Genomic DNA, 24384 nt, shown 5'->3' with positions numbered 1-24384 from the left:
TTTCCTTGGTGAAGCCACCCTACTTATTCAATCTATAGTCTCCTTTCAAAATTCAATTTCATAACATTTTATTAGAGGGACAACAGACTCTCCTATGGCCAAGCATCATTTCCTAACGATGTGGAGGAACATGAAACAAACAGGCAGGTGCTTTCCATGCCATTTCCACGTATTTAACTTTTTCTTTTGTCCTTCCCAAAACATTCCATTTAACTTGATTTTAAGGACTAGAGAAATAAAAACCTTTTTAAAGAGATGTCATTTTGTTTCACTGCTAGCAAAAAATAGGCCAATGACAAAAAACCTCACTGACGATTACACTAGATTCTGTGGTTGATTTTATCTATTGTCTATTATATTGCTATCATGGACTGTGGGATTACATCAATTGTTGGGCTTTTAAGAAGCATAGCCTCTGTATTTATTAGTTCACAAGGTGGATCGTGGTGTTGGGACCCTGTGGAGCATTATAAAGTGAACTTTTGCTTAGGGAATACAGTCAATGATATTGTAGTAGCATTGTATGATGACAGATGGTAGCTACACTTGTGATGAGCACAGCATAACATATAGAGATGTCAAGTCTCTATCTCTACGTTGTACACCTGAAACTAATGAAGGATTGTGTGTCAACTACGCTAAAAAAAAATTTTTTTTAATGAGGTCTTGCTTCAACAACTACTTGCGGCCATGTAAATCTTCACAATGGTAGGAATTTGGTCCACTGCTATGTACCTTCCGAGAATACTGGCGCTTAGTAGGTGTGCAACAAATATTTGCTGAATTTTTTTGATACTTAAGCCTCGTGTTGATCCATCGCTGACTGGGGATATGATGATGTAGGATCATCAATCACTTCCTGCAACTTCTGGCTGAAATCAGGGTTCCTTAACCTTTGGAGAGCTATAGACCCCTTTTGGTAATATGATAGAAATTATACTCTCTGTCTCCAGTTACCTCTGTGATACACATACTTGATGTTGCACAGATTTCTAAAAGAAAGGTTATAATATTTTATAAAGACTGGTTTGAAATATACTTGAGATCGGGATAAGCAGAAGCTGTATCTTTTATGAAAGAAGATTAATGTATCAGGTCTCCCTAAAATTTCCTAAGTATATACAAACAATTAATACAGTTTCAATATTCTTTACCAAGGAGAAATTTGGTCTGAATGCATTATGCTAAAATAAGTTAGTTACCAGTTTAGTTGCTTATCACTTAAAAACATTTTTTTTATGTTTTATTTTTTCAGGAGAGAGAGAGAGAAAAAAACAGGGGGGAGAGGCAGAGGGAGACAGAGACACAGAATCTGAAACAGGGTCCAGGCTCTGAGCTATCAGCACAGAGCCTGACGTGGGGCTCGAACTCACGGACCACAAGATCATGACCTGAGCCGAAGTCCAAGGCTTAACTGACTGAGACACCCAGGAGCCCCCGTTTATTCCTTCTTAAAAAAAGTTTCCTAACTTACTGATACCATCACAGAGACTCCTGGTAGCAACGCAATAATTAAGGATCTGTCTGAGATTCCTATACATTCTCAATTTTCAGATGTTAGTAAGGAAATTGCCAGAATCTTAAATTTGCTATGCAGAGTTGTCTGTAGAGATGCAAATTTCACTTATCTCTCTTTATATTCTTTTCTTTCTCAAAGAAAAAAATTAAAACTGCTAAGTCATTTTGATTCATACATTACATGAAAATAGACTGTTTTAATACTTGAGATGGCTTGTCTTTATTGTCTATGGCTCTTGCCTCCCACCAAATATGCAAAAATAAAAGAATCCCTCAGCTTACCTCCACAGCTCTCCATATACCTTAATTTTTTTGAATGAAGTACAGGTGCTTTGTTTAAATGTGGTTCAATGACATTTAAAACCAAAAATTTTGGTAAGTGACTACAGTGCTTAATTACGTGGGCATTCACGGTTTTAGCACAGTGCGGGTAAACTTGGGCCACACCACCCCTCCTGTGTAATACATTTAATCTGGACTCTGTAATCTCAACTGTGATTATCTATCCTTTGTTGTTTTCAAGGCTGCAAGTTCCCAGCAAAGTTAGAAGGCCAACTGAGCTTGATTTTCCAGCAAATATTGTTTTTGCTCTCTGTTGTTGAGTTGGGAGCACAGCTGTGCAAAGTAGTTTCAATGAACCAAGGGGATGGTCACAGAATCACCAGCTCAAAACTTCACCCTGAGTTCACCAACTGCGGGCTACATGATAATTACGTGAACTCCTCCAGACGCACCACCAACTTGCATGACTTTTAAGCTAAATCTGTGTCAAGTATTATTGACTTATGTTGATCTCAGGGGTATTTTTCCCCCTGATTTTACCCAACTTACACAGCAATGGACAGGAACTGAACCTAATTTCATTCTTCATACAGTAACTAGCATGTTATCTGTGTTTCATAAATGAAATGGTAATAGTAGGAACAGCGCCTAAACTGCTACTTTATAGAAGAAACATATTATTATCCTTACAAAAATAACAGCTTTATTGGTAAAAAAAAAAAAAAGCATTTTTAATAGTAAAAACAACAAAACATCCTAAACCATACTCTACATACTTCAAAATGCCCTGAAATAACTTGCATTAATAACATGTTTAAGTCTTGTATTCATAATTAAGTCTTCATGCAAATGCACTACCTAGGTATCTGCTGATGAATTATCATAGGAGGAAAGGAACTGCCAACATTTCTAAACAAAATCTCCAATTATACAGTTCCAAGATAATCAAAATGGACTTTAAATTTTTTTTTTTCAACATTTATTTATTTTTGGGACAGAGAGAGACAGAGCATGAACGGGGGAGGGGCAGAGAGAGAGGGAGACACAGAATCGGAAACAGGCTCCAGGCTCTGAGTCATCAGCCCAGAGCCCGACGCGGGGCTCGAACTCACGGACCGCGAGATCGTGACCTGGCTGAAGTCGGACGCTTAACCGACTGCGCCACCCAGGCGCCCCTCAAAATGGACTTTAAAGTAGCAAAAACTATGGGCCACAACACCCAGCTTAGAAAAGAAATTCCTTTCAGAAAAAAGGAAATAGCATAACCTCGCAGCTATTTCAAAGAAGTTTTAAATGGAAGAAGCAGATAGTGATTTCACCTTTCTAGAAGTGAGAGCAGATACTTGAAAGTAATAATTCAAATATTAAGTGATACTAGTAATTTGAGTTACAAAGTTGAATTAATAAATTACGACTGGGCTAATTTGGGACTAAAATTATTAATTGTTCAAAATAATTCACTTCCTGTTCTAGCAAATATCTTAATCTTGACCTAGAAAAAAGTCACTGCTTAGTAATACCTTTCTTCAGTGGGTGAGAGGCACTTGATTTCCATTGTCAAAGATACCCATTTAAATGGGTAATATCCAAATATATACTGATGAATTATTCAGACCTTACTTTTCAAATGTAAGGGGAAGAGAAACTCGTGCTGTATTTTAAATTTAATTATAAAATCAATCCTCACAAGTTAAAAATAATGTCTTCGAAGCAGGCTGAGGACCAGGTTTGACCATTGAATGCTGTGTGAAGCTCTTGCTGAAACACAAGAACGGAACAAGCACATCCAAGCAGGGAGTGTGCCGGTCACAATTGTGGGACTTACACCCAGGGAAACCTGTCCTTAATTTATCCCGCCGTGTGTAGATTTGGCAAGGGTCTCCAAACATCATTTACATACCATATGCCCTGAATTACCTAGGCACAATGGCTGTGGACAAATAAGATGTTTTGGGTCTGTTTGCTTCCCTGTGTAAGTTTTGCAGCTTTCATTTAATTTCTCTCATTGCTAAATAATTTAATGCTATATTGCCTGTTGCAAAAGAATGTTTTGCTAAATCAATAAATAGTTCATTGTGCTTTGTGATTAGAAGAAAACGACCCTGGGGTAGGTGAGCAGGAGGTATTATTTCTCCTATGTAAGAATCAAAGAAAGGAAAGCAGCTCTTTACGCTTTGGACTCATTTTAACCTTTGTCTCCTTAATAAGCATATAAATGCAAGGCATTCAACAACAGAATAGACAGAAAGCAGATATTTTGGCTTCTATGGAACATGCAAAATTGGTCAGCAAGTTTTCATGTTTACGAGGGATTCCTGAAAATAGATTCTGTATTTGTTCCTCTCATAATTAAAAGGCTTTATAATTGTCCTGTGCCTTGGTTTCCCTCTTCCCTCAACAATGGTATTAATTCAAACTCAGTAATATTTGTCCGGATTCTCAAGCTAAATTTAAGGTCAGGATGATAAAAATGTATACTTAAACCAAAAAGATCAATTGCCTAAAAAAGGCTTGGAACAGAATTACGTACATATTTTTTGTTGTGTACTATAAATTTGACTGTATAAACTTCCAATTAAAAATGACATTCACACCATCATTTTTGATAGAATTTTGCACAGTAGGAATACTCATTAATGCAGGGTAATACAGTGTGATAAGCAGCTTAGACATCAAAATATTAAAAAAAAAATATGCCAGTTGGTCTACTCTGTACATGAGTAAAATAAAACTTAAAAAAATTAAATACCTGAGGAATTAATTAAAAAGAACACTTACTGGCATACATATTTTTTTAACTCTGTCAAATCAAGTACACCCATTCTCTAGTCAGTTTCTGTAGAGATCTCAGTCCTGGTACCAAAAAAAAAAAAAAAAAAAAAAAGAATCCATTCTATATTTTATGATAAAACATTAAATGCATTACCATATTCAAAATGGAGTAAAACATAATTTAAATAATTTTACTTATCCTATGATTATCCTTCCAAAAACTGTGCATGTGTGCATGTGTATTTACCATTTAATAGGAAGCATTTCAAATATCTGAATTCTTTTCAACATTGGTAAAAGTGAAAGCCCATCAGCTAAGTGTGTGTGCATGGGTCATCTCTTGATCTTTAACTGGAAAATACAACGTGATCACGTAATTCTCAACTGTAGGTGAGAGTAAGTGGCAAATGAGGTGTGTCCACACACCAGTAGAGAAAGAAGTAAAAGGCAACGCAGTAATTTCAGAATACTATCAAATAATTTGCTTTCTTTAGGGGGCAAGGAAAGAAAGAAGCTACCATTTGAAGACCAGCAACGAAAGGGTTAACAGACATATGCTGTATAATTAGGAGATGCATTAATGATTATGAATAGTAAATGATTTGGTGCAAAGAAAAAATTTTAGTCAAAGGGACATGTACCTATCTTACATGTTTATTAGTAACTGTATATAACTAGAGAATTCTGCTATTAAGAATCTTGCATTATTGGTGTAAATACTTCCAAGGGTACATCAAATTGTAATCTTTCATACGACATCCATCAAACCAGGCTGGAGATTTTGACAAACATTAAACACAGTAAGGAGGCAATTATGTATGCATGATTTAATCTGCAACTAATTAATATGCAAATTTATTCATATGTTAGTTACTAAATTAAAAATGCAAAGAAGCCCTTATGGTGATTCTCGAAATTTTGCACAAACAGAACATTTAAAATGTAAGAAAAATGAAGTTTTTTAGAAACCTATAACACACTTTTAGTGTCTCCAGAACCTGTTGCATTAAGAAGACTCAAAAATATGTGTTTAAATACTAGATAATAATTTAAAAGGTGTGCTAATTTTATGTGAGAATGTCGGAACAGAAAGGTTAATCAGAATTCTCTCGAACTCTTAAGAGATACACTCTAATTACCAGACAAATGGTATTCTATTTCTAAGCTTCCTTCCCTGCTTTTAGGGTTGTCAAAAGTTGGTCATCTTACTGATACCCTGCACAAAACGGTTAGGGGAATAAATAGTATTTGAAAGCAACTAGAGATATTGAAAATTCTGGGGTAACTTTGAGACCATTTGGTGCTCACTACACATACAATTCACTCCTCAAGATGGCAACTCGCTCTTTTCGCCTTTGGGGAACAGCTCTTTGCAAACAGAGAAATGGGAGGAAATTCTAGAGGGAGGCTAGAAATTCTCCCAAACTCTCTTCCAAACGAATCTTCAAAGAAAATAATTCGACTAACACAAGAGCAACAACCTCCCCAAAAAGCAGAAGGTAATTTCATCCGAATTCAATGTGGCTATTTTAGCCCTGCATTTTCCAGACAGCCCAAAACTGATTTGAATCTTTGATGGGAGACGAGGGATGTGCGGTAGTGATCATTTTAAAAATATCTTTGGGTGTCTGCATACAAGGGAGTATCCAGTCAAGTGCATATATTATCCTTTGGCTCCACTGCCTTCTGCAAGAGTCTGATTTCCCTGAGACTTCCTGGAGATCAGCAGTGAGGTTCTGTGTGGATCACCTCTCATCTGACTACCTTCCTCATCCGAAGTCCAGCGGCCCTGTATACAGTTCCGGGAGCTGGCGCTTGGAACACTTGTACTGGCCTCAAGAAATCAACGCAACTCAACTGTGTGAGGAAGCACCGTGACAGTGTCTATGGCTCTTCCCAGGGCACTGAACTCTTACCCACGTTAAAAAAAAAAAAAAAAGAAAGAAAGAAAGAAAGAAAGAAAGAAAGAAAGAAAGAAAGAAAGAAAGAAAAGAAAGAAAGAAAGAAAGAAAAAGAAAAGAAAAGAAAATCACCATCAGTCTCCTTGCTGCCAAGTGACACACAAAAAGGAAGTTAACCATTGGCTGTTACTTGCATTCACAGTCTGACTCTGATCTCCCAGCTTCCCTTAGCCCAATCTGATGCCAAGCGGACTACAGCTTGCCCATTTCATTTCGACCACGGCAGCCAAAAAAAGCACTGCCCCACCGTGCAACGACAAGCAGTCTGTTTTGATATTAGTACCTCAGTATGTGATATGAGAGAGTCAGATGTCCCCAAACTATGTGCCCTCCCCTGAGGGACTCTGTCCTGGCCTTCCTTGGCCAGAGGGATGGGGAGCGTGCCACAAACCCTTAGCTTTGAAAGCAGAAGGGAAGGAAACACACCATCCGCAGGGCTCAGACGGAAATGGCGAGGAGGAGGAGAGACTCTTATGGGGAGAGGATTCGTGCCCTCCAATTCAGCACTCGCGCCTAACTGGAAATATTAACTCATATTCTATTCACTCCCTGCCAGCCAGCATACATGAGCACAAACTGAATTACATAAGAAAAGGAGTCTTTTTCTTGTGTAATTAAATCTTAGCAGCCGCTAGTAAGTAAACATCAGATTTTCTTTTCCTTTTTTTTTTTTTTTTTCATGAAAGAGAGGCATATTTGGGGTTCAGAAGAATGGGATTTTTTCCTTGATTCCCAGACAGAGAGGAAGATGGTGGTAAAATCCTACTCGCCTCCCTGTTCTCCGAAACATTCTGATTTCTTTGCTGAGGGTATAGAATCAAACTCTAACCTGGTTTAACCTTTCCATGTGCCCTGGACCATTCTCGTTCCCTCCAGCATTAACATATCATTCTTTTTATGATTCCAATTCGGCATCATCAGGTGTGGATCTCAATTTCTGGGCATTTTAGGAATCTGAGAGCAACCCAGGCAGCTTTAATTTTTACAGGTGACTCAATTTTTGTTGTGACCAGAACTGAACATAAAGCTTTTAAAAGCTTAAATGTACACATTTATGCATTCATTACACAGTGTTAAATCTAATTTGTTCTTTTTACTGTCACAGGAAGCACATGTTTAAAGCAATCTGTTTCCTCATGTGAATGCTTTCCTGTCTGTTTAAAAAAAATTGCGACACACTTTACCCTGAGTAACCAAGAGGTGATCATAAATATCCCTAAATAGCATTAAACAGATATGAAAGACATTAACACTTTCAGAATGCCAAAGTAGTATTAAAAAAAAATTCTAACAGATGCTCCTAGGTCAAAAAGTGAAATGTGTGTTTCCTGAAAAAACACTCTCATCAGAATCATAAATGAACTGTGAGTGGAGAAGTGAGGTGTTGTTGAGCAAACGAGGATCCTTTTGGTGAGGAACACAGCAATCCACTGCCAACGTGTACTTGCCATAAAAAAGCCAAATTGAAATGGAAGTCTGATGAAAACCAATATCCTTTGTAATCCACAAGGTGGCAATGATTACGAATGAGGGGTGGCTCCATCGGATCGATCCGGTTTCCCAGAGAAAGAGTCTGTCTCTGTGAACCGAAGCGTCCGTCCCCGTTCCAGGACGCGAGGAAGAGGTCCGGCCAGAAGGACCTTTCCCGAGGAGTCTGATGTGCTGCCTGGTTTTTCTGTAAATGAAAATTGGCTGGGAAGAATCATTCGTGGTGGAAGGTGGAGACCATGCTCTCTTTGCCCTACCCTCTTTGGCAGATGTTTTTTTCTTGAAATTCAAGAGTTCACTAATCAGCCCTTGTAAAAAACCGTTCTAAGTTTCCCTTAGCTGACACGCAAAAACAAATTTTCTTTTATGAATTCAGCAACGGCACTGAGGAAAAAACACATGACAATGTGGCAAAGGCCAGAATCCAGCAATTCTTTGACTTTACCCTAAAACATCTGTATAAATAGTCCTGTTGAATGTTTGAAATTTACCTCAACAGTCCTAATCAAATCAAACTCTGTTTTACTTTAGAAGAGAAACGAAGTGCCACACAGTCCCACCTGCTCAACACATCTTCGTCTTGCCGGATGAAGTAAAAACCCTAGGCCTACCCTGCTCCTTGACCTGCTTCTGGCCAATTACAGAGTAAGACTGATAGAAGATGAAAGAAAAAGCCTGTATCTCCTTGTCGCTTAGAGGCAGGGCTGACTTCGGCATAAACAAATTACTGGCAGAGGGAATCATATTATGAGGAGCTCTGTCATCTTGGCCTGATGTCCCATTTCAAAAGAAAAAAAGACGGAGTACATACTTCCAAGGCAAACTTTGCAGAGCCTAAGTCGAATGATTCAAACAGCTGACTAGGTGTCTCGGCCTGATAGAGACACTACTGCGAGGAACAAAGACCTACAGAAAGTGCTTGCGGTATTTCATCGTTTCAGACAAGGCAAGCGACCTCCATTAGGTAGAATTCTTCTACATGCAGTTGAGACCCTGGTCTTAGTTTCTGCTCTGTACCCAACTACTCCAGTAAACTACAGGTGAAGTTTTTCTCAAGTGCCCGAAGAAAGGTATTTACCTTCTTGCTGATGCTAACATTGAGGGGGTTTATTACCGTCCTTAGAAGTTATCATTTCTTAGATGTTTACAATGTGTCAGGATTATGCAGAGCACATTATATATGTTTTGTCCTTTATTTATTTATCACAGTATCCTTAGGAGGTATGTGTATTTTTGCCCATTTTTCAGAAAATAATTCAAGGATACTACATCATGTGCCCAAGGCCACGTAGCTAGTAAGTGGCACAGCCAACTAAAAACCCAGATGATCAGATTCCATGCTCTTAACCACTAGATCATCCTGTCTCTGTTACAGAAATGCTATACTGAATGGTCTAGACTTTCTAAGGGATCTGGCTGAGCAGAAGCTGTGCGTAAAAACCAGTGTACCACTTAGAGGTACTGAGGGTCATTCTACAGTGAGATGAACATTCTGAATACTTAATTTATTCCAGGTTGGCAAATACTTGCTAAGTAAACAACAATCAGATTGTAGAGATTTTTGTTCTACCAAACACTCTGAATAGCCAGGGGGAGCATGGCATCATGATTAAGGACACAGAAACCTGGCAGACAGACTTCCCAGGTCTCAACACCAGCTCTGCCATTTATTAGCTGTGTGACCTCAGGCATGTGTCATCACCCCTCTGTGTCTCTGTTTGTTTAGCCATGAATAAAGAGTAGGACATCCCATCGCATAGGATTTTGTAGGAGTAAGTGATTCATTAGATGCAAAGTACTCAGTTCCTGGCACAGAATAAATACTATGTTCAGGTTTGTTATTGTTATTAGTATATCAACATCATCTCATGAAGAAGGTGCTATTTATACCTCCTTTGTAGACCATGAAATAGATGTGTGACCCAACTAGGGCCACTATGTGAGGAAATAGAGGATACCACACATTTAATTAGAGAGATCTCTTTAATTCTAGTGCAGTGTTATTTCCACCCCACCACACCACTTTTATTACCATAGTCATTCATTGGAAATATATTTGAAAGAAACATGCAGGGCAGTGAATTTAGCCTGTATGGGACAAAAAAAAAAAAAAAAAAAAAAAAAAAAAAAGATGTATGTGCAAAAGATCCTTACCCATTTCAAGGTGAGTAAGGGGACTCAGCATCTCTAAAATAAGCCTAAAGGACAAGAGGTCCCTGTGTTTCACTGCGTGTGTTATTTGGGTCTTTGAATGCACAACCTTCTCAAAAGGCCAGACTTTATGCTCTTTAAAATGTAAGGCCATCCCCACCAACTGGGGATGTAAGTGATGCAACACTGAGAACTTCCTTAAACAGGAAGGACCTTAGCTGTGAAGCTTCACGATTTAAATAAAGGGTACACAGAAGAGGAGGAAATGCACAATGTCATTTGGTGTGTCTGGTTTTTAGGTCAGCTGAACAATATGCTTTGAATAAGTATAAAAGAAGAAAGAAATGAATGAATGAATGAATGAATGAATGAATGAATGAATGAAAACTTCTGAAAATGCTGTCTTCCCCTCCCACCTGGATGCTCCCAGTTTGTCATGATGGAGTTCCACTTCACAGCTAGGTTGTTGGTGTAATTTATTAAAGGGAGAACAAAATAGCATGGTTTATAGAATAATGACTTACTGGGATTTGAATTTCAGAATTCCAGCTGTATCTGCCCATAATAAAAATGCCTAATTCCATTTTCTCTTGCCCATCCCTATCAATTAAACTCCAGATGATATGTGTGGCGATGCGCTGTATACATCTAAAAATAAAATTCCTATCAAGGCACTATATGAGGAACCCACGGGTTCTGGTAATAAAATTTCACTCGTGAAGCAGATGCCTTAGTATCAAATGGCAGAATTTGTACCTTTTTATTATATAACAATACGTTCAAACAGTACACTAGTTACAGAAACAGATTCATTTTCTATTTAGCTTAATGGCTTAAAAATTTCAAACTGAATCAACAGGTCTTAATTGCCAGGCCAAGAACATTCTTTTGAAACTTCAGCTTCAGTAGTTTGGAGAAATGAGTTGACTACCACTGTACCCTTAGACAAATTTTATTTTTTATCTCATCTGCTAACATCTCAAGTTATTAGACTTTGCTACAATAAAACCCCAGTTTTCATACTCTGCTTATTATTGAATTATTTTGTACTTCAAGTTTGTTTCGTAATGAGCAAGCCAGAAAATATTATTGTACCCTAGGTTAACACACCTGAGCACCTGTGAAACGAGTGAATTCCCCAAACGGGGTTACTTGCAAACGTTAACGCTAAGAATCAGCGACCCTACTTGAAACTGCTTTCTCGTGGCAGCTAATGATATAATGATAGACTTTGCCAATCGGTAGAATGAAAGCCATTACAATATTATTATAAGTATAATCCAGGAGGCATATTTGGAATGATAGAGGCTGGGGATGATGAAGCTGCTGCAGACAGGCACTCTTTCTCGGATGATATCAAAGTAATTGCTCCAAAACGGCATTTTCTCCAGGAAAAAAAAAAAAAAAAATCCCTAGATGGTAACAGCAAGTGGTAACAGTGACAGTTTTTGTATGTGTGTGAGGAATATACCACAGGGGTCATTTTTTGAGAACACTAAGCCTTTCTAATAGGAGTCCATGTTTCACAAAGGAAATGCCTTTTAATCACTATCGTTGAAAACACTGCTGGTGCACAGCAGCAACACCAAGACATTTCTTTACACTTTGCTACCAAGGGGCTTCACTAAAAAATGCCCCTATTATTCTGTTCCACTGAATACTCCAAATAAATTTAGTGGCATTTAATACACGCACAGGTCCTCTTCTGATTACTCTAGAAGGAATCACTTATGTATCAAGTTTCAACCTCAGGAGCGTATTTATGATTAATTCCGCAGATGACAAAGTTAGACTAGACAGATAACAGGGGCTGTCGCTAAGCGACTTAAATAAAATTCTTAAAATGTTCTTTTCAAAAATGAATTTGCACATTCCTTCAGAATTGAAATCTGTACTTCTCACTGAAACTCACATCCTTTTGTCAACCTTGAAATTCTACAAAATGCAGACTCTTCTGCACTACCTTAATTTCTCTGAAGAGGGAGTATAAGCTCAAGCAAAGCATAAAACTCAAAGAGCTAAGCACCTACACAACAGCTGCAACCACCGGGGGGAAAAAAAAGAAAAAGAAAGAAAGAAAGAAAAAAAAAAAGAAGTCGGTATCATTCACATGCTACTGTTTTGAGATAAAATAATTGAGTATTTAAAACCACAAATTTCGCACCGCATTTTACAAAAGCTCTTAGTCCTTTAAAATGAGCACAGCCCTGTACACAAATACACCCTGGGACAGTGAAGATCAAGCCTGAGAATCTCATGCTATTGCTTTGAAATGTGACTTTATGTTCAGTTTAAGAATTCAGCGCAATTTATTCAAAAAACAAAACAAAGCAAGTGTCTGTCAACAGCCTGACAGAATTTAATCTGCCTTAAGAAAATACAACTTTGCTATTTTTGAAGAGACTCTTCATTCCTTTTAGGATTATTGCTACATATTCTGAGAGGATCTTACTTAGCCCTCCAAGTTTTATCTGACTTTGATTTATGACTTTCAAACAAAAACTTCAGAATTGTTTGGAATCAGGAAAACACGCCTTGAAAACACAGAAATTATCAGTGGCTGGGGGAAAAAAACGAGAAAATTCCACCACGTTAGACAATAAAATGCACAGTTCAGCCAATGCAATGGAAAAAGTTTAAAAAAAATGGTCTCCAACCAAATATTAAGCCAAGCATTTAGATTATTCCACAAACACAAAATAAATTCACAGTCAAGCCACACACTGTGAAACAAGTTTTTATAATTTCAAAATGCATGCAGGCCTGTTACAATTCTCTTTAGGTAAAGCAGCCTTCCGGCAGCTTCTTCGATTTCTTAATAATTAAACCAGTCAGACAGAGTCCAAGACTTCGCACCAAAATATACTCTTCAGTGAAAGTGATAAAATAGGTTCCAGATAACAGTTTCCTGAAATGTATTTCTCCTTTCTCAACGAATGAGGCCAGTTTTATACTAAATGCTATTGTTACAGTTGTGGAAACCTTAACAAAAGTCCTGATAAATCTCAGCAGGTGAAATTTTGAAAACTTGGTTTAAAATAAAAATACACACGGGGTGGGGGGAATATATATCATGCACACCACCTTAGAAGAGCTTGCTCAGTAGAATGATCAGACAAAAGGGGCCAGGCAGGCATCTCTATTGAGGAGGAATCTAGGTGGTTTCTTCTCAATTGAGTGTTTGACACATAAATCCTTTTCGTGGTAAAGATAATCCCTGAAGAGCTCACAAATATGCAAACCTTTCCTCTAGAGTTAACTTTTGTGTTTTTCTTCTCCCTTACATTTCTTCTCACTTTATACTTAAAATACACATACCAGAAGTCATCTTTTTAAGGGGAGCAGGAGTAGGTTTCCTAGCAGAGAGGATGATGGAAGAGAGATCTCATTATTCCAAAATTCCAAACAAAAATACAGAAATCTTACAGCAAACTCCTGAGAGACTGGAATGCCTAATGGTACATATGTTGTAAATGTGTGTGAATTTCATATGCCTTTTGAAATATTCTTAATAGAGTAAGAGCCTCCAAAAAACTTAAATATAGAGATTCTCCTATGTTTCATAAGCAGCAATTCACAAAAAGCATAACCTCCATAGCCTCTAACTGCAAACTGCAATGCAGAGGATAGATTTAGTTTTCAAAGAAAGAATGTATATGCTGAACTTCTGAAGCTTCTGGTTTAGTATATTCAGTATTAACTGCACAAAAATATACGCTCTCTGTGACGAATATTTTCTCAACCTTCAAGGTGTTCCCTGGCGTCAGGTTACATATTCTGTGTAAATTGTGTGAATAATACTTCCGTCCTACTGGGGATGATTTAATTGCATTATACTTCATCTTTTTTCTGTCTATACATTTTTATAACTAGTAAACATAGGTTTAATATCCAAACTTCATATTTCAATATTTTTAATTGGAGAATGGGCACCCTAAGTTTAAAGTTAACTATTACGAGTTAACCAAATATTGTAATGTAAACACCTATAGTTATACTTTTCACAAAGGATCTACCTCTCCAAGAATGAACCTTGATGAGGCCCCTCCTTTTATACATTATCACATAATTGGTTACTCTAGAATTTCCTACAAAGGAAGGAGTCCAGGTCGCTGACACTTAGTTCATTTTAAAATTAATATATATTTTATTTTAATGTAAGTTGCATTATCACTCAAGTCAAAATTTTGCTGACATGAAATAGCATCACTGTGATATATGATCACTTTCAAAGTGATGGGGGAAATTATATATTTTAAGTACTGACTTTTCAAACATATGATTTCTGAGCCTCTAAGAAGGAAATAAACAATTACCAACTTCTCTTTTAAATTTTGATTTCCTCAAGCATTTGAGAAAAAACATTTCCTTCCTAAAAATTTTTTAAGGTATGAACTCAAGATCATTTTTGCTACCTTCACATATGAAGGTTTTTTATATAATGTAAAACACACAGATCACTGAAGGCCATCAGCATTATCCAACTTTCCCTGATATTTTCCTAACAATCTCTTCTGTAAAAACAAAAACAAAAACCAAAAAACAAAAAAACAAAAACTCATTTAAACATTAAGATTTTATGTTCTTTAAGAATTCTTCTTTAAGAAAACTAGTAAACCTGGTATCTCATATACATTGAAGTTGTATTTTTCAAGTCCATCTAAAGATTAACTCATCTCTAAAATTTTCTGGGAGTGCCCAAATCTTATTTTAGAAGTGTTACTATTGTAGAGATTGTTGTCCTTAGGATTCATGTGTCCAGAATTATTCCTGATCACTTAATACCAAGTTTGCCAGATCTTCCTGATTTAGAAAACAACACACAAAGAAAGAAAAAGTAAATTTAACATAAAAAATAGACTTTACTGAAAAGTTCAGTTTGGAAAAATCACTGGTGATAAGACAGGTCATAAACTATTTCTAAAGATAAAACTTCTTATTTCTAGAGAAGTCTGAAGTTCCAGGGATTCCAAGTGGGGAAGACAGTGACACTGTCATTAAAGTTTTAAAGCTCGATTGGAATTGAAGACAAATTTTCATCAACATTCCAAGTAGAATGGTTGCAGTTGTTAACAGTTTCTGGTTAAATGTATATCATTTCATGCATTCAAGTTATAAGAAGAGGGCAGTTTTATGTGTTTCCATATTGGTGGGCACAATAAAGTCTCTAAAAGACCACGTCTTTGAGTTTTTTATGTGTGTTTGGAAAAAATATTTTAGAATGACATAAGGTGAAAATTTTTTGCTTTCTAGATTTTAATGCTTCCATATAAATTTCTAAGAATTATGGATCATTGTCCCCCCAAAATGTGATTTAATGGGTATATTTCTCTCTGTATGAATTCACGATTCAATAGGTGTGACTATTAGGCTGTACAAAGATAGAAACTATGATGGAAGAGCAGTAAAATCGAAAAATATCAAGTTTAAGATATACGATTTAAAAAAGGAAACCAAAGTGTAGAAATCAAACAAGAAGTTCATGTGCAGATCCAAGAAATCAGAGAGTGGTGAAATAAATTCTGGCATCAACAAAAAATAAAGCTTTATTATTAAACTCTCATCAAAAGATGAGGGTTACAAGAAACTGGTAGGTGCCTGAAAAGAAGAACGTACCACCCATGTGAACAGAGAACACAAAAAATGTTCTGCAGCACTCAGCAGGGCTCTTGCGGGCAATTAGTTGCCATTTCACACAGCCTCGCCTTTAAAGAAACATCACCCTAGCCCTAAGTACAGGCCCCTGTGGTCCAGAGGGACAGAATTCCTTCCCTCCATTGCGCCTGTGCAAGGCGACCCCTCAGGATGGCTCTTCCGCCATCCTATCAGTGTCATGCTTCTTCAGTGACTCGAGGTCTCTAGAGGCAGTGCCCAGCCCAAACACATTCAAGGATCCTGCCAGATCCATGGCGTGATGTTGGGCCAGGCTTGTGTTTCCTCTCTCCCACAGATGCTGCAGTATTTTCAAAAACAGGGCCAGACAAGCCTTGCGCTCATTTCCTGTGAAGACCCAGCCTAATGGCGACAAAAGAGGTCCAGCCTCTGTGCTCTGGTAAGGTCATAAATAATATCTCATTACAGATGTTACAGTTTACATTTTCTTTCTTTTATGTCAAGGAGGAGAAAGGGCCCATTTCAAAAAGAAAAAAAAAAAGTGAGTTCACACCACAGATTGTGACAGATTTATTACTATTTATCACGGTAAATATGTATTGAAGAAAACATATAAATGTCTTTAGCTAGTCATAATCACTTGAAAAGAAACCTTTTACTATCCCCAGTTTCTTATTATTTGTAAGAAAACTATTCATACATACCAAAGCAAGTTTTAGAAATATCTTACCAGGTATATACTAATTTGAGCTTAAAAAAAAGAAAAAAAAACATGGCAGAGGAATCTAAAAATACCGGAGCAAACGTGTTACAGTGACTATTGCAGACCACCTCTTTAGATCAAATTAAAATATATATTTCGTGCAGTGGGAAGGCACATGGATCTTGTTATAAGTAATAAGCAATCCAATGCATGCAACGAAGCTAATATAAACTAAGTCACATTATTGCTATTAAAACAGAGCAGAGATTTTTTTAAAGTAATGACAATAAATAGATGATTGGATTCTGAAATAGACCAAACTTAGTTACTCTTCTTGCTTAAAAAAAGAAAAGTCAAAAAAAATAACAAGGATAAAATATCCATTTCAACTGAATTTTCCTCCTTGTCTTTAAAAAAACAGGCTCTACTTATGAGAATGTTCCTTAAGGACCATTAAAACATTTAGCCAAGATAAATTCTCTAAGAAGAGTAAACCTTAAACTGACCATCAAAAGCCAAAAATTAAATAATACAAACTAAATTTCCAATTCTAGATCTACTGCGAAGAAAGGAAAGATACCTTTTTATTTCTCAACAAGGACAACATATCAAAAACACACAAACTGTCAAAATGGCAAAGAAAAAAACGTATCCGTGAAATTTTCTATAGTGGCCAGTTAACTCTAGGAAAATACTTAAAAAACTTACAGTGAAGTAGGAGAGATTATTATTGACAATGATTAAGCAGACAGATAATATCTAAGGCCACACCAAAACACTCCTTAGAAATTGGGTAGATTTCTGCATAATTTTAGCACTGGAAAAAACAAAGTTTGTTTGGCTATGAGGCATAAATAAGGTTCTATAGCTTCAAGTTTTACATGGCTTTAACAGCACGCAACTATTCCATCATTTCAGGACATCTGAAGGTCCGCTCATTGTATTCAATACTGTCCGTATTAGGTGCAGGCATGTTTTAAATGTCAACAGCTGTGAAGACTGTATCATTTGAGGTTGTCATAAAAGCTATTAAAAGCTAAAGTTTCATCTACATTAAATCCACCACCAACTTCAAGCTTAAAATATGCTTAGAAAAACCTGAAGGGATATTGGTCAGTTTTAATACAGCACAGAAATTTAAAGAATAAACCACTCAGTATATTTTTAAGTGACTTATTGGTAGTCCAAAGTGACTATTTTATACACAATTGGCAGTTTTATTTACATAATATTTTTCTGTATTTATGGATAATTTTGTGATGCTTCTTCAACATTACCAAGTCTATGATAATCAGCATACAAAATTTGTGTTTTTTTCCTGATAAGACTCACTCTGATATATTCACTTAATAATTTTTTGGATGAGCTGAACTGAAAGCAAGTCAAATACACAGATGTTTGGGTTAATCTAATCTTAGCACATTTGCAAAACCTATTATTCTCCTAATTTCTTAAAAATGAAATAAAACTAATATGCGAGCATCAATTGGTAATATATTTTCAGAAACCCGAATACCATTTTATTTTAGAGGAGAAGAACTTGCAATGAGGCTTATGAGCATTCTTTTCTAAGAATACTAGTGCCCTACAGAACACAGAATTAAATTAAATTAAATCAAAACTATGTATCTCTCTCTCTCTCTCTCTATATATATATGTATAGATGTATATATATATGTATATATATATATACACACATATATATTTACAGGAAGGAAAGAAGAAAGGAAAAAAGAAGAAGGGAAGGAGGAAACAAGAAGGGGGGAGACTCGTATTCTTGTTCTATGTAAGGAGGAAATTACTCAAAGCAATTTGCCTACTTACTTAGGCAAAGACTGGTTTTAAAGAAAATTAAATAAAATCATGTAGGAACTCAGATTTGAAAATATACATAAGAATTGAAAATAAGATATCGCATTTAGTTGGGATCACAACCAACTTTTGCTACGCTGGAGCCTGGAGGGACCTCACCAACGCCTGAGTATAGCTCCAGGTAGTAAAAAGACCCAGAATGCTCTTGGTTACAGCTGGATTCTTCTAGTTGTCACCTGGTATTCCAGACACAAATGGCTACTGATGCAGCTACCTTTGCAGCATTTATTCAGTAACCTCTCTAGAAAATAGAGACATTCTCTCTGCACTCTGGGCTGAAACCCATGTAAATTTTTCCTAAATCCTCTCCACAAATCTCCTTTCGCATGCAAATCCATAAATCATCATAATACCGACAAAGAATTTAACCAACACATGAAACTAATACTCATTCTCTTGAAAGCCCTGTACAGGTAAAACTCCTCGAACTTCAGGCACCTTTTCAAGGCTCTCTTCAGAGCTTAAACTGCTGAATATCAACACAACCACCCAGTCTTCCAGGATACACAATTAATCACTCCAACGTGGGTCAGGTGGCTGGACGTGCAGGTCATTCCTACCTCATCCCCAGTCTAGATAAACACGCTGCTCTGGCGCATGGAACCTCATTTGCTCCTATCTCCCTTGCATCAATACAAAACAGAACAAAATAAAACAATATACAAAGCAGAAACAAGCAGTACTTACTGAAGATGGCAAACCTGGAGGAACTTTTCGAACTTTCTTTGTCTGCACCTCTGAAAGAAAATGAAGAGGCTGTGAGGTCCCCGAATGCCTATTTCCCTAACTAAAACAGATTAAACCATGAAGCCATTTAGATTAGACCAGATTTTCTTAAATCATTACCTTAGCAAAATGTCAGTACTGCTATCATATTTTATTCTGGCAGAAATCGAATTCTGCCTTTTTCATAAAAATCAAGATATTTAACTTTTTTTAAGCTTTGATTTTTTTTTTTTAAGTTTCCTTATATGGGCAGCCAAGAGAAAACAAGAAATAAGCATACACCAAAATAGTTCTCTTGCTACTAGAAGTTGTTAACATACCCATCCAATGTACTACTGGGGAGGGGTGGTCACGAGCCTGACATTTGAGGAAAATTTTATGGTTTTGGGGGGTGGGGTGAGAATAGGGTGAGAAGGATGGCATCAAAAAAGAGAGGAAGAAAGGAAAAGACTACTACTAATCACTCAGGCATTCAAGCAGAGGAATACCTTACCCAGGGCACTACTGTGAAGAGGCCTCCTTCGGGGGTTATTGCTAGAATACTGATAATACTGGGAACCAGGTTTGGTGGGCGACAGGGTTCCTGGGTTGCCCATATCCATGTCACCTCCAAGGAGACTCTGCTAAAAGGTTCAAAAGGGAAAACAAACATAGAAGGTTAGTTTTTCACATTCACCACCCCCCAACTGATTGTTAGTACTTAAACCACGGCAATAAAGGAAACAGCATCTGCCGAGCTGCAACAATTAAAACACAACCAAACAAAAAGAAAAAGAAAAGCAGTCTAAGAAGCTAGCACGAAGTTTGTGATTTTTCAAATTCTTTGCTTTTGAGAGGAAGGTACAAGGTGATTCTCTTGAAACAGTACTTTCACCCTAAGACGACTCACATTTTGATTGTTTAAGAAGAGGGCGTTTGTGTAAGAGTCATGTTTTCTTCATCTACACTTAGGCTCATATCTGGGAACTATTCATGCCCTTCCTTCGCAAGAACTCCAGAAGAATCTGATTTTTCGGACGCACACAACTTCCCCCGACTGCTCACGCTGGGGGTGAGGGTAGGACGCTCCCCTCCACTGAGGACTCTGCATCGGCTCGGCATTATCCCCCACGGATTTACACAGCACCCACAGAAGAGAAAATGCCAGCAGAACCGGGAGCAAATTCAAATCTCACGCTAACTTCCAAAATCATAGAAATAGTAGGCATTCTAAGCGAACAGGAACAAATTAGAATGCCCTCTTGAGGACTACTGGAAGTTAAAATACATCCCCACAGATTAAACATTTACCTGAGCACTAGAAAACTTTCGCAAATATCATTAACTTATCACAGTGTGATAAATGACTAAACTTTCAAAAATGATGACACACGAAAGATCATATAATAATATTACATTTTCTAAAAACTACATAAAAACTTACCCATAATATATAAATCGCCTGATTATACTCTGCATTGAACACATTGTTCTGTTAATTAGTCTGATATGCAAGAAAACAAGTGTAGATACTACCATTTATATTAAGAACAAATTTACTATTTAATAAAGAAATTTTAAAATTAAGTACTAAAAATCTAACTTTATCGTTACTTGTAATCAACTTTTACTGACTGAACTAATTACTGTCCTTGATAAAGTACAGAATGTGTTTTCCCTAATCTAAATTCTAATCACCATGTCACTCACAACAGACTTAGGGATGCTTCACTAACACACTATTCACATGCAAAATACTCTAAATAGGCCAATTATGACTCTGCCCCTGTTCCCTGGTTAACCCGCTGAGAACTGAAAAATTTCACAAGGCAGTCACCAACTAAAACAAAGAGTCCTTGTTTTAAATTAAGACAGTCTTTTTGATTCCTAAATAGCTCAACAAAGTGGCATGTCTTCTAGTGAAAGCAGTTGGTCAAATATGACCCATAAGCTGGAAAATCAAAAATTCAAACCTCCCCTTTCCAGTGCCATATAGCTAAATATCATAAAGAGAACCTCTCTGTTCCAGGGATTTTTTGTGAGTGCTGGATGAGTAATAAAGGACTAAACAGCTACTGATAAGTTTGCCTTCACTGTTTCCAGTTTAAGACTTTTCCAAGGGATACACAGTCAACATTACTTTCGAATAAAACTTTAAGGATGAGATTTTAGTTTTGAAGCTCATTTTGAGCAAAAATTCATTGCGAGTATCTTCATATTTGCCACATAAATACCAGATTAAACCAGGTCATTTGCCAGATAAAAATATGACATCCGCATGCTCAATTACTGCCTCTTCCGAACTTAGGATATCAAAATGCTACCCAATGACAAACTAAAATACAGAGCTCTTTGTAATAGTTTTCTATAAACCAGGAATAACATCTATAACCAGCATAACATCAAATGATTTCTTTATCATTTTACAAGTGGCATTCAACAATTTTAGAATCTCAACCTGCAATTTCACTCTTGGTAAATCTTGGTAACAAAATCTACATTTAAAGCCCAAGTTTTCTTTGAAATTTCCATCGATAAAGCTGTGAATGATTTAAATCACAGCCTCCTCACAGTCTGGTAAATTTACAAATAAGCCTCCCTTTCATGAAAAGAGGAGCTTGAAGGGGACATTATTGATAACTTTGTATCTTAGGCAGACGTTACTCCTCTGCCTTCACTTTCTTTTCCTAAAATAATACAAAATACTCAAACAAGGACTGAGCAGATAGGTTGAAATGCCTGCTTGTCTTCCTAATGAGCTTAACCAGTGCTTAATTCTTGTTGGTCCTGGTGGTAAACGTTTCCACTCCCAAGAAACTAGATGCACTCAATAGGTCAACATAAAAACAAACAAGCTTGCTATACTGTGTTTTAGCAGCATTCACAACAGAGCTGTGAAAAATATAAAATGATAACTAGAAGATCGCTAACTGGCTGTGGCTGACCTTACTGTTGTTAATGTAAAAGAAAATCATTTCACGGGCCAGTTGTAAATAAACCATGCCCCTAACACTTGCATGCGCAGCCACATGAACTATAGTTCATGTGTCACTATAGATAGTGACACAGAACTAAGACCAGATAGCACTTACATTTGGTGGCTCATGCTAATCCTTTTTTTTTTTAAACAAAGCACATTCCTGTTTCTTTCTTTTTAGACCTGTTTGTTCCTTTTTCTTTTTCTCTCAGACAATAGAATCATTCTTCTAAAGCAACAAAAATAAGCATTTCCTCACACTTAAGGGGGCCCTAATCACCCCCCTAGGGAAAGTTAAGATAAAAATATTGTGTTCTTATTGTAGAGTATACTTGTAAAATGAACAATAACCATTTACTATTGTTTGGCCTTTACGTCACACATTTAACTCTCTTTAGCAATGAGAAAGATTAAAAAAAAATTTCCACTGGCTAAAAAACCTGAGTTTATGAACTTAGAAAGTTAATGGCGTTCAATTCAACAAGGTAAATTGAATATGGCACAAAGTGGATAGGCATTCATTTACACGTGAATTCACCTGCATGGTATACACACACACACACACACACACACACACACACACACACACACATTAATGCTTAATTTAAAAGTTAAGTTTGAAAGCTAAAGTCTACTTTCAAAATGGGCAAATTCATCTTTGCCTTAAATAAGATTACAAAGGTTTCAGGTTTTTCACATTGTGCAAGTTCATGCTCTGCGGTTATGCTGGGTCCCAGTCGAGAGCTGCCCGAGTCTGCCAGGAAACACTGGAAGCAAGATGTGGCATCTCACTGAGCTAACCTGTAAATCTTAAACCCATAGTTTACCATTTTCTTTAACTGTCTGCAATGTGAGGAGACGAGCCCTTCCCCTTATTCAGTCCTTACTTTCTTCCAAAGACAAACAATTTTAAGACTTAAAATACTGTAACCAAATATTATATATATATATATATATACACGTGTGTGTGTGTGTGTATGCTTCTATATATATACATGCAGCATATATATGTGTATATGTGTGTGTGTGTGTATATGTGTGTGTGTGTGTGTGTGTGTGTGTGTGTGTTGACTTTGTGAACTGGGCTTAAATATTTTGGGGTCCACACCCCTACAACTGATTCTTCAGCAGTAAGCTATTCCCCACCAGAGCCACTCAAATGCCAAATGCAACATTCTGTGAGGGTCCTTTTTCATTAAAATTTTTTTGTTTGTTTTATATCAGATGTGGGTCTCAGTCTAACACATTCTCAACACTGCCCCGATTCCCTTGGTGGTGGGGGCGGGGGAGGGAGCTTTTTGACATCCTTGATCAACCACTGAACTTTGCTTATGCAACCAAGAATGCAAACCATGAATTAAACTTGAGTAACAGAAAAGCAGCATATATCTCAAATTAGATTTATAACTGAATGGTAATCAAAAATAGAACTAACTGCTTCAAGCTTAAATTATCAACTTTTTTCTTGTTAAACTAAAATCATCTTGCTCTGAACTATTATTTCCTTTCAGTCAGCACTTTAAATGTAATGGGTGGGTGGTACATTTCTAAAAAGGAAGATTATATTTACCCTTAATTATAGATATGAGTGAGATCAGAGTACGATGAATGCTGCTTTTTGGCTTATAATTAATTCATCTAATAGGTGAATGACCTTGAATTTCAGAGTTGGAATCGGGTGGGGGGGAGAGAGAGAGAGAAGAAGAAGAAGAAGAAGAAGAAGAAGAAGAAGAAGAAGAAGAAGCAGCAGCAGCAGCAGAAGCAGGAGAAAAAATAATCTCGGGGGAAAAGCAAACGTGCCCCTGGTTTCTTAGCGCTTTCTCTGATTTTGCGTCACTCCCATTACGTTGTGATCCGATATCAGACACAACATCTTGGGGGGATGTTGTAGAACAGAGAAAAGCAGTCTCAGATGAAACCAGATTAAGCTCCTTTTCTGAACTATTGCCAAATGCTTGTGAGTCTAATTCATGTTTGGGTATTCTAGTACTCACACAGCTGCAATTCCATTCTTTCATCACAAACCTAAGTGATGTATAGTGGCTTTGTATGGCGATCTGACTCTATAAAGCCAGGAATTTGGGAAGGCTTTACGTTAATATGGAAATAAAATTCTGAACCACTATAAAACTTATGAATGCTGGATATTTGTATGGGTACCTAATAGACTTTGCAGTACTAAGTGCAAAATATACATTGAGCAAAATTACCAATTATATTTGTTTAGAACGCATTAAAAAAAATCGCAATGGAGGTCATTTCTCCATAGTGAATTCTGCACAGGATCGGATTTTCAAAGACACTGCTGAATAAGATTCCTAACAGCCATGGGGAAGTTTTTG

At 36.9% G+C, this 24384-nt stretch overlaps 1 protein-coding gene across 32 annotated transcripts in view; it reads right to left on the bottom strand.

The window, feature by feature from the left end:
• TCF4 (transcription factor 4) overlaps positions 1 to 24384 on the bottom strand; it is a 354315-nt gene that overhangs the window by 103969 nt on the left and 225962 nt on the right. For 22 of the 32 annotated variants that reach the window (XM_040478741.1, XM_040478752.1, XM_040478743.1 and 19 more), the window contains 2 exons: positions 19580 to 19709; positions 19048 to 19097 (listed from right to left, as the gene is read on the bottom strand). In XM_040478741.1, the coding sequence (XP_040334675.1) occupies positions 19048 to 19097; positions 19580 to 19709 (180 nt within the window). Of the gene's footprint in view, positions 1 to 19047; positions 19098 to 19579; positions 19710 to 19975; positions 19997 to 20509; positions 20659 to 24384 lie in introns of those variants that run through there. The other 10 variants (XM_040478742.1, XM_040478746.1, XM_040478750.1 and 7 more) reach the window with 3 other exon arrangements.

The sequence above is a fragment of the Herpailurus yagouaroundi genome, unplaced genomic scaffold (genome assembly GCF_014898765.1).
Source record: "Herpailurus yagouaroundi ecotype Mexico unplaced genomic scaffold, PumYag 142, whole genome shotgun sequence".
NCBI lineage: Eukaryota > Metazoa > Chordata > Mammalia > Carnivora > Felidae > Herpailurus > Herpailurus yagouaroundi.
Note: the sequence above shows the minus strand (reverse complement) of the source record. Positions and strands in the feature narration are given on the sequence as shown.